The 12,065-nt window shown below is 39.1% G+C and overlaps 1 protein-coding gene across 1 annotated transcript in view; it reads right to left on the bottom strand.

Moving 5' to 3' along the window:
- The window catches only part of TENT4B (terminal nucleotidyltransferase 4B), a 47,239-nt gene that overhangs the window by 19,618 nt on the left and 15,556 nt on the right, over positions 1–12,065 (bottom strand). Inside the window, exon 2 of the mRNA XM_076349277.1 lies at positions 4,453–4,576. Within this exon, the coding sequence (XP_076205392.1) occupies positions 4,453–4,576 (124 nt within the window). The remainder of the gene's footprint in view (positions 1–4,452; positions 4,577–12,065) is intronic.

Below are 12,065 nucleotides of genomic sequence, written 5' to 3'. Positions count from 1 at the left end.
CAATAGAACAACCACTGATGGGTTCGGAAAAAACTAAATGTGCTTTCACATTATCAAACAAAATAATGTGTTCAGCTGAACAGCAAGAGAGCCTTTATTGAATAAACAACCCTGAAAGTATTCCTAAACTTACTGATACAACATATATGACCTTTACCAAAAGGAATGAAACAACATCTGCTGTTGTACAATAATCTGGAGTATGAGAAACACTGAATTATTATAAAAGAAACCCACACCCACACTTCAATCCCTCTCTCATTAAATCTGGAAAGATGGAAGTGTGGGGAAATCGGAACAGAAATGTTAAAGGATTTTGATTTATTATCAAATTGGAATTTAAACTGCTGAAGCTCTGTAGACGTACATATTTAAAGCATCCCAAATACAGGACACTATTATGACTTGAGAGACCTAAGCATTAGTTTTTGTGGTGTGCCAACACTGCTGATTATATTTTTATTCTATGCAGACACAAATATGTATTTGCATTCATAAGATAACTTAAGACTTTGCAGTACTGTAATGGACTCTTTCTACTCCTGTATGTTATTGTTACTATTTATCCTACATTTCTGCGAACTTGTTCATACTAAATTCCAAAGTTCCTGAAGGAGCTTTAATTACGGTATGTGTCCAAATATGTCCTCACTATGCACAACAGAACTTGGAAACCCACAAAAGCTTGGAAAGTCCTTCCTACCAAATCCCTCCATCAAAACAAAAAAATCTGTCCGTAGCCAATTTAAATTTCCCTTTCTTCTACATCATTAAGTAGAATTTTCTGTAGTTTGTCAAACTAAATAGAGTTCATCTTTCTACTTCCATTCCCAATCATAGTATTTTCATAACTGAAGTGTGTGAAGTATGCAACATTACCTCTTTTCAGACCTATGAGCCACACAACACTCGGATACAAAGCTGAGGACATTTTGACAAATGTACCCTAAATTCCACTGTTTAAGTACTTATTTGTTCAATAGTCAAATTTGCATATTCAACTCGTCAGAAAACTTTGTCTTAAAATGCTTTCATTTAATGTTTTGGGTTGTTCAGTTTCAGTGTAATTAAAGCCTTTCTTAGGGTCAGAACCTTGCTGATGCCAAGAACAGTTCTCACTTACTAGGAATGTTTCCTTCTAAGCACATTCCCTTGAGTAAGAGAGCAAATGACACAATTGCTAACTTCTATAAATAAAGTAACAGTTTAGGATACCTAGTTTTACCCCCCTTCCGTCTGCTTTTTCAGCCTTTTCCTAAGTGGAACAGGAAAAAAAAAAATGTATGTGCACAGACACATTCCACATGCTCTCTATACATTTAGATTCAGGAAGCCTGATTCTCCTTTTCTTGGTACCTGATTTTTATAGAGTATGTCTTACCTTCGTGTTTAGTGAGAAACTACAAACTAAATGTGTATGTTTAACTTACAAGTTTATTTTAGCTGGATTCGCTGCATCTATGACTCAAAATGAACAGCTTAAACATTAACTTATCGCTTTACACTACAGCTAAAGCTGAGGACATTGGACCAGATAACACTCCACCTTCTCAGAGCATGTACTCAAAACTTAAATCTTACAAGTGGCTAAACCAACACAGATTTCCAAAAGGTTAGTGATTAACTCAAACAACTGAAAAATTACAACAAAAGACTGTCAAAGTTGAACACAGTTGAGTTCAGCAGTTCAATTCCCAAGCAGATCTGTAAAGTATTAGAAAAATAACATTACAGTAATTTCCAGATTATAACCTGGCGTGCTGTTGTCACCGTTCAGTTCCCTTCTAGCCTCCAGAAAAATGGAAGGGCATACAAGAGCAGAATTCTTCCTCGACGTAACAGCAGACAAAATGCAGAGTTAGGCTTTAAAGGGCAGTTACTGTCTTGAGAAAAAGGAACTGGCACACTCTTGCTCTCTAACATTTTCAAGAACAGCGAAGACAGACAGTCGTGGCAGTTTTAACTGGCGCTAATGGAAAAGTGAACTTCAGTTTTCAACTGCACAGTGTGTGCTTCCTCTCAGTCACGTTACAGCTAAGCCCAGTGGTCAGCTGTCACTTGTGGTAGGGCTTGTAATTTGCTTCCCCTTCTTAAACAGATTATGGCTACAAAAACCAGTTTCAGGAGTTTAAAGAAAGACTATTTTCTCAAGGCCCCAAAGTCACACACACACATATATACACATATATAAAAATTATTTTTAATACAAAAGACTAGCTTTTATAGATCAAGTCTGTCCTACAAATAGAGTATCTCTGGAAGCGCTGAGTTCTTGTGCCCCATTCAAAGTGTTAGTGGTAACAAAGAAAGATCCCCTGTTAATAAATCCATTCACCCCATTACACTAGTTAAGTCTGCAGCACACAAACTTGTCTAGGAAATAGTGGCATCTGCTCTAGGCTGAAGGAATTGGTCATTTTGGTGAAATCCCCTACTACAAGACTTTGGCAGGGTGTATCTGTCCTGGTTTCGGCTGGGATAAAGTTAATTTTCTTCCTAGTAGCTGGCACAGTGCTGTGTTTTGGATTTAGGATGAGAATAATGTTGCTAACACACCAATGGTTTAGCTGTTGCTAAGTAGTGCTTACACTAGTCAAGGACTTTTCAGCTTCCCATGCTCTACCGACTGAGAAGGCTGGAGGTGCACAAGGAGCTGGGAGGGGGCACAGCCAGGACAGCTGACCCCAACTGGCCAAAGGGACATTCCATACCATGGGACGTCATGCTCAGTACATAAACTGGGGAAAGCTGGCCGGGGGGGGCCGCTGCTCGGGGACTGGCTGGGCATCGGTTGGTGGGTGGTGAGCAATTGCATCGTGCATCATTTGCTTTGTACATTCTTTTATTATTATTATTATTACTACTACTACTATTTTATTTTATTTCAATTATTAAACTGTTTTTATCTCAACCCACGAGTTTTCTCACTTTTACTCTTCCGATTCTCTCCCCCATCCCACCAGCGGGGGGGAGAAGAGTGAGCAAGCGGCTGTGTGGTGCTTAGCTGCCGGCTGAGGTTAAACCACGACAGTATCATAGTAAACACTGTTTCCTACCTGCGCCCTTTCCTATACTATTGCCTGTCAGACTGGCAGCCCACTACTCCTGCTCTTGATTAGGGGCTGCAACACTGTTTCACTGGGTTAGAGGAGAGCTATACAACACCTGCGAGATTATGTTAAAGTCTCTTACATAGTTCCCTTGGAAAGGTTATTGGTTTTGCTCAAAGAGAAAATTACCAGAGGTGTAGTACTAACTCAACTCCCTGTAACTGCGCAAAGGTGGCTATCACTGAGTGGAGAGTGCTCCTTCCATATTATACGTCACTAATACATTGTCCATAACAACATGAATCACCTTGAAAATGTGAGTATATTTTACACACAAAACCACACACCACATACATATAGCTTATACAGAATTCATATTCTGTCATATTCTGCCAATTTCTAAAAACACATTCCAAAAAACAGGTTAAGAAGATCTGAATGAACAGCGGGTTTAAGTCAGTCATGTCGAAACACTATCTTCTACTGTGGCAGGATCAAAGAGCATTCCTTATACTAAAGATTCTGCTGTCTGGATTTGGTTTGCTATTCCGGCTAACAAGTCCTTATTTTCAGCTACTGTTATCTACAGATAGATGACTATGGCTACAAATCGGCATTCTGGAAATGAACACCATGTTAGTAGAGGAATACAATTAAAATAGATTCAATTATGCTAAAAATTCAACTGTGTCCCCATAAAACCATCTTGAGTTGTAAAAGCAACTTCTCTGGCTTCTCTTTAATCCAACCTTTATTAAGAAAAGCATAGCTCTGCATAGGAGAAACTCGTTTCAAATGAATGAAGCAAAACCCCATCTTCAGTGGAAAGAGGCATTAAAGAGTTTAAGCTCAATACATAGATCTAGAGACTTGTTTGTTCCTGTACAAAAAACCCGTTCCTTTAAATTTGTAAGATATGACAATTTAGTTTAACTGCCCATTAAAAATAGCATAGTCTACGTAATGTGGCATTGCTGCCATTCCACCTTAATAAGACTTATTCAAGACCGCAGGTCTTTGGACTAGAAGCCCTGCTACTAGTGAAGCTATGAGTTTCAGAAGATTTTTTTTTAACACAATACTTTACAAGCATGCATGCATGCCTGATATGTTCCCATTAATCTTAGTAAATAAATATTAATGAGAATAAATGTTGCCACACCTTATGCCCTTTCTTTGACTACAGTAGGTCTAGCTTGTCTTTGTTCCTATGTGTGATAGAAAATGTTGACCTGTACTATTCTTGAAATAAAGATCATCTCTCTCATTTGACCAGAAATCCTTTTGGTTTTTTTTTTAAATGGAAAACTAAACAGTTTTTTCATTATTCAATACTTCACAAAGTAAACAAGCACAAAATGTTGCTTTTATATGTTAACAAATAGAACAGTGTCCTACTCACATCTGCATTAGGCCAGAGCTCCTTTATAACGTTTTCTATCCTGTTGACCACTTCCATCCGCATTCTCTCTTCTTCAGGTCTGGGAGACATATACTTATAAAAGTCAATGATTTCTTCATGAAGACTAAGAAAGAAAAAAAAAAAAGAACAGAAAGTCAGGAAAAAACACACAGGAGAATGAAACAACAACTACTCTAATCAAACATGCTTTTTAAGCTCCTAGTTACCTATTTAGTTAAGGGGCATTTTAAGAGTAGCATGCAATTAAAAAAAAAAAATCCAGATTCACAACACTTAGTAACGTTTAGTTTCATGTTAGTTTCTTATACCATAGGTCAATATTGCACTACATTTGCTAAAAGCGTGGAAGCAAATCTAAATCCAAGTGCCTTCAATTCACATTGAAAGTCACACTCTCTATTTTAATGCCAGCGTAACACAGAAATGGTTCAGTCTTCAACGACAAATGCAGCTGTAAGCTCCAAGCACACGCTTCGCAAAAATTTAAACAGGAGGTTTTCAGCCAATGCTTCCTAGTCAGCCCCTTGGCACCAGCTAGGGAGTTTCAGGCATCAGCCTGCATTCAGTACCAAGCTTTTAAAAAGTTGACAGTAATTGTGCCAGTACTAGAGCTAGAAAAACTGCTTCTTTTACTGCTTAGAGAAGACGCATAAACTAAATATGCACTCTCTCCCATAACAAGAAAATAAGCAGTACATACGCAGCAGTGGTGGCTCAGAAGAATAAGTGATTGACAGACAGTTAACCCATATATTTGACAGTTTACCATATTACATGTGCTTCTCACAGTCAGTAAGTTATGTTTAGATTGCCTATGATTAGAGCTGAAATAAAAATGTCTTCATATGGTGCCACAAATTTCTATGCTTCTGTAATATCATAAACACATCATCGTCTTGACTAACAATGTATTTAAAAAAACCAGACACAACCCTTTAATTCCAACCACAGAGTACCTAAATTAATTTCATTTGTTTCCTGCAATGACTATTACAGTAATAGCTAGTTATTTTTTAAGAATTTATTGTTTCTAGTTACCAAGTACAACTGCATCTCTCCTTAAAGCTCTGAGGGACCATCAGAAGAGAGCAATTTATTAAGAGCAAGCCCTTAGATGAGACGTGGAATCTAATACTTCCCCACTGCACACACACTTAAATAAATCAAATGTTAATAACTGGAAGCCATATACAGGTGTCAACAAAACAGATTAAAATATCTGAAAGTTGTATTTAACAGAGTCAGGGTAGGGACAGAACTCAAACCACCTGCATTATGTTCTTCAATACTGCAACATTATGAACAACACAAGCTCCCTTCTCTCAGAGACAGAGGAATAAAATATTTACATTACTTTTCACTGAGCCTTTATTGGAATTTCACACACACACAGTTAAAGGAATAGTCATAAAAGCCCAGGAACTTGTGGTGGCCGTCACCATGGCTCTCTATAGCTAATGCAAAGAGCAAAACTCCTCTGATAGAGTTCCTCCAAAGGGAGATCCAGACAGATATCCAATTTAGCTGTTCTAAATCAACCTTTGGAGAAGCTTCTCCTCCTTTGACACCTACAGAGGGAGCCTTACAAACGCTTAAACTAAAAACTAAAATAAAACAACCCCCCCCAAAAGATCTCCCGCAAAAATGCAAGGTGCCATCTCCCTCCTCTCCCCGCCTTACTACCACACTGGCATCAAGCCCTGTTCACGCACAACATCTCAGGTACCACAAGGATGTTCTGAACAACGCAGCTGCAATATTCATACCGACAAATGCTGTTTTAAGCATTTATATTGCTAGGAAATTTCTTACCTCCTCCTATGGCTTTCTTGCTTTTCCTTGGAAGCTTACAACCTGGGGTTAACGTGCACGTTCCAAACCACCACTACCATCCCTTACATGGGCACTGACTCCTCTGCCTTTGGCTTTTCAGCCATCTCCTGTTCTTCTATTCTTCACTACTATTCAACATGTTGGCACTTAAACCTTCTTACAGCTATCCTCCCATTGCAAGAATTGTACTTCTCACCTGAATTCAAGTTGAGCACTCCAACAACCAAAGTTCACTTTCCGTCCCCACTGCCAGTCACACATACTGAATTGCTAATTTAGTCTCCAGTGCTTGACCATTAAGGTAGCATTCAAAACCAGGAGCAACAAGGAAAACAGGCAAAACCTGATAATCAAACTCTAGAAAACACACATTATTTTTCAACTGTAATATGGTGAACCAGCTTACAGGAAGATCTCGGAGTCGGCCGAAGGCTTCCTATCATGTCTGGCAAATTCTTTACTTTCTTTGCAGGCTACGTTGTGGGGAATTGATCAAGCAACGCAGCCCAGTTTCTGCCTCTGCTCCTCTGGACTAGCTGGAAGAGGCTGGTTACATCCACAAGGCACAAGATTTGCCCCCAAGCAATGTTTTTAGTAACGTAAGATTGAGTGCATGCATGCACTGTGTGCCATGAGGAGTGGCACCACGTTGTCTGAGGGCACTTAACAGCACAAGATGAGCTGGGATAATACCGAGGGACTATCCCTGGGGAGAAATTCATGTATGGCACAGCACAAATCCATACTGCCCGTCATTAGTGGGCCCAGCTGCTCCTGGGCTTCCGCTTTACGGGAGTTAATTGTTCCCCTGCCCCATAAGGGAACTTTGAAAGAACAAGGCAATCAGAAATGAGGTCCCCAAAGTGCACAAAGGGCCAAGCCATACAGACACCACAGTTCTCAGGGCACTTCTCTTTATTAACTCCACTGACACTCTTAATCAAGATAATTATATCAACTGGTGCATTCTTTAGAAGCACATAAAATAATGATGTGTCATCAGAACCAGATGTATTTCTTTTTCTAAACATAAGTAACATATGTCTGCATCTCTTTAAATGGGATCCTTCTTATTCTTAGCTAGTCATGTAAAGCTTTATGGCAAAACAAAAAATTAAGCAGCATGCAAACACACAGAAGCTTACATTACACATGCACTGAATGTTACTGAGCAATGCAGATGTAGAAACAATGAAATTTGAACTTCTTCAATGATAGAAGAAAGGCTTGAAAGACTACTAGAGAGAGTTCCCATCAGCACACCAGTTGGAAATACTACAGACGTATCTGTGTTTCATCTGCTGCAAGACTCCATGCTGCTAGGACCGCCTGTGCTGCACAGAGCCACAGTACGCAGAAGGCAGGCAGAAGCTGTAAAGACTCAAGACTACACCTGGAACCGTATTTCCCTGCCCAATAACGGCTGCTGCCAAGAAATAAGAGAATGATTAATTAAAGCCAAGACAAACAGAAGTAGTCACATGCAGACTTCAGAGCAGTACAACATGACTTAGAGGCGTGACTCCAATTAATGTGGAGTTAACTCAAGCTGTATTGAAAATTAAAACTCAAGGTTATTCACTGTCTTAATCAACATCTATTATAGTTGCTGTTTTTCAAAAGAATTTGTTTGGATTAATGGAGTCTGTTTACAAAAGTCTCTAGTGCAATTTTATATCTTTAGCTGAAATGAAGATCAAAGAGACCGAGAAGTTATTTTTGGCATCATAACAGTATTTTATTATTTAATGCCATTGCATTCATTAGTTATTTTAGATAAAAGTCCTTAAATGGAAACTTGTTTTTAGAAGGAAATTACACTGTAATAAACCTGATTTCACTATGGAGAGATATTTCATTTGGCTTATAGTCATACTGAAGCATACCAACACCCAAGACCTACTTAGGATGCATGGAGAGAGTTCTCTGCAATGCATAAGAGCATTAGTTTACTGTTTTTATTACAGCAAATAGCAGTAAACAAGTGGGTCTTTGTCCTGTACTTCAGGAATTCTTAACACGTGGGGAAAAGAAAAATAAAACAGTCTCTTACACTTTCTCTGAGTATGTTTTAAAACAAAGTACTAGCTGCACCACACCTTGTTTTCAAGCCTGATAAGCCGATTCCATCAGAAATTCACAGACAGAACAGAATTACAGAGAAGAGAAGCCACTAAATTCAGTGGATTATAGTGTCTGTTATGTTTACCTGAGAGATAGTGATGCGTCATTAAAAAATAAATTATGGCTGCAAAACTTGTAATCACAAGGAGGACTTCCCACCATAACATCACTGAACAGCACCACGAGGAACACAAGTCTGCTAGACTCAAGCCATTTAGGTGAAAAGCCACAGCTTTTGTGCAGATGCAAGTACTATGGACCACAGTACATTACATTTCTTTCTTAGTTTAATCACACTTTATTTTGTAGCACAACCTGTGGGCTCTAAATGTGCAACTCAGGATTCTCAAACTAGTTTACATATATCCAAGATGTCATTATTCTGGAGTATGAATCTTACTGCACCTCTGGCAATCAATTAAAAAAATAATCATGTATGAACAAAATGTTATTTCTGTTTTATACGCACAGCACACAGATACGTGGACAAGCACATACACTTGACCATACACTTCAGTTACCTGACACATAAAGCAGCAGAACTCACTTCTTGCTGTAACCAAGAGTGATACCAGGAGGCATGTCGCTTTATGAAACGTAACTGGAGATACTACAACTTTCACTTCTCTGCACTAGGATCCTGATGCAGACTAAATGACCAGCCCACTGTGCTCACAGATTTTGGCAGCTTGGAGGAAGCCAGCCCAACACAACCAATGCCCAGCACTCACCAGCCACACCAGCCGCTGCCCCAAGTGGGACCATACCCTGCACCTTCCCTGCCTGCCCCGAGCAGCTGAGAAGCAGAGCATAGTCCTGGTAAGCAGAGCAGCCAGCGAGATAAAGATAATTCTGACTGGTTTTGCTTAATCACAGGAGAGCAGTTAAATGTTGCCTTTGCGTGCCAACATGCAGTATTATACTAACCAGAGTAGCAAGTTTTAATTGAAAAATTTCCTGCTTTTGTCATTCTGGAATTGTGTTATGCTGCTACACTCCTGTGGCTCTTCTTCAGTCTTCATTTCACAGGAGAAATTATGCAAGCATGCATGTTCTAATTTCTCTCATCAGCTTCTGCTCCAACTGTTAAGAATGACTGGGTTAAAAATTCTGCTCATCCACCCCAAAGAGCTTCCTCTGCCTTGGGCATATATATTCCTTTGCACAGAAAATGCTATTTGCAACATCACTGAAGATAATTTAAAACAATGGATATTAACCATACACAAAAAAATCGTATCGTGCTCATGCACTATGAATTATTCTTTGGCAGGATTTTCTGAAGGAAGCTTTGTTTTCAGAATAATGAAAATCTAAATTATTTAGAACCTCTGCGGCTGGTGGGCAGAAGTAAGAAATGAACACACAGATGACTTTTGCCTTCCCAAACTCTATGCTTTAAGATGAATCACTTCCGATTTAAGAGTTTATTGATTTTATATCCACACTTGTATGGGATACTTGCAATGTACCCCTGAAGCACTAAATGAGCCTTTTGTATCTGAATTTTCTGTGGGTGAATAATTCCTATAGGACAGTGTTTAGTTGCCCCTACCATTTTAAGTCGCCTCTGGAGGAAAAAAAAAAAAAAAAGAAAATCAAAGGCAACAAAGAGAAATATTGTAGAATTTCAGGTTTATAATTGTCTTCGGGGAAGAATGTGAAGGAGGAACCTGAGGTATTTTAGCTTCTCGAAAGCATCAATACTTAAGAGTCCTAACTGCCTCCATCCCTCCATTCCTGAGAGGAAAGAGAGGCATTGCAAAGGAGAAGAGAGAATAACTTCGGTTTGAAGCTTCCCAAGGTGTTTTACTACGAAAAAGATGGTACTGTTTTTGCAACTGTAAAAAAAAATAATTATGGCAGGAAATTCTGATCCTTCGGAAGTTTCATGTACTAAACAAAGCTTTTCCCTCTCCATCTGCGACCTACTTGGTCCTGAAGCAGTTTTGAACAAAATTTAACTAAGGTAAAGGAAAGACATGAAGAGCCCAATCCTCCCTCTCCCCCTCACAGATGTTTCAGGGTTTTTTTTTAATATTTATTTTAAAAGCAACGTTGACACACTACAAGGTGGGGAATCCAAAAGCTTCCCAAATTAACTTTCAATTTTAACATTACTCTCCCACAAGCTTAATAAAATAATTTCTAGATTACTATTACCATGTACATGTGTTGAATAATGAAGCAGGAACAACAGCAGACACTGTAAAGATCACAAATTATTTTCCCACCTACAAACTCAAGCAAAACCAAACATTAGAGTAGTGAAGGGAACCATAAATATGAAGCATCTGCTGAGGTCCCCTCCCTACCACCCAGGCCTCTATAGCAAATATTAAAAGAATTTGTCTGCTAGGATTTAAGCTACTGAAAAAACACCTAACTGCATCTGCAGGTGATTTAATAGGCTATTAAGTTTCATGGTGACTGATACATCAGACCTCATAAGAAACTAAAATTGTGCATAATAAAGCAAACAATTTTCAAAAGCCTGAGACTTTGACCATCACTTTATATATCAATATATTATAGGTCACATAGTAACTGTATTTTGAGCCACATATGCCCTATGGGAGCTTTAAAATGGAACATCCCAAAAGATGTCTGTATTCGTAACCTGACAAAACCAGGAAAGCTTGAGGAGCTGGGGTTTTGATATCACACATTTTTCTTCAGTTCAGTTCACCCGTTTGAAATACAGCTTCACAGACCTTCTTTTCACAGTTTACCTAAAAACAGACATGCAGAAAAAACAGGTATTCCACCGCCATATGATTACTAAACATCACTAAAAATCAGGATATCTACTGTATAAACAGTTTCCTAAGATGCAAATGGAGAATTTAACTTTGCAGAGAGCTAGGCAAATGAGATTTATTTCTGTCCCCTCCCATTATAGCCCAGGTGTTTGTAACCACTCCCTGGCTTACCAGCGACAAGGTCTGTTATAACAGGATTACACAAGCCTCCCTAATCCATCTAAGGCAAAGTTAGCCAAGTTAAATCCCACCACCTTCATCAGTTCAGCTAAAGCAGCCAACTTCTCCTAAGCGTAGTGGGAGCCCAAAGAGGACCCCTCAAGGATGGCAGCAGCAGTCACTGTCACCCAGATGCCAAGGGGCGAACAGAGGCCAATGGAATAAACACCTTCAACTGGCATATCTACATCCAGAAGACCACCTCCGGCAATCAAGCGATATTTCAGTAGCTTTCACTATTTGCCCAAGAACAGCTTGACCTTTCTGACTAGCATTTGTTGTCTGCTGAGTAATTCACAGAACTGCCTTTTAGGACCAAGGGCAGGCAAAATTTTCACAAATACGTACATGATTCAGGAACCGAGATCCTGTTTTCAGGACTAATGTCTTTCAGGATTAATCTAATCACTCTGATACTGAGTTTGAAAATACATTTCTGAATAGTTAGTTTGTTCACTTCAACAATTTATGGTGGACTGATTACGCACATTTCTTCAAATGCTGTGGAGTAAAAAAAGTTGCCACTAAATTGACATTACAAGACCTAAGATTTCTATCCTGTGCAAGTATTTGAAAGCGTATAGCATAGTCCCCTCTTTCCTCCTCCCAGTCAACACCCATCCCCCCAAACCCCTCAAATTAATGTAGTTTTTT

Source organism: Aptenodytes patagonicus, chromosome 11 (genome assembly GCF_965638725.1).
Source record: "Aptenodytes patagonicus chromosome 11, bAptPat1.pri.cur, whole genome shotgun sequence".
Lineage (NCBI taxonomy): Eukaryota > Metazoa > Chordata > Aves > Sphenisciformes > Spheniscidae > Aptenodytes > Aptenodytes patagonicus.
The sequence above is the reverse complement of the archived record's forward strand: the minus strand, read 5'-3'. Positions and strand labels throughout refer to the sequence as shown.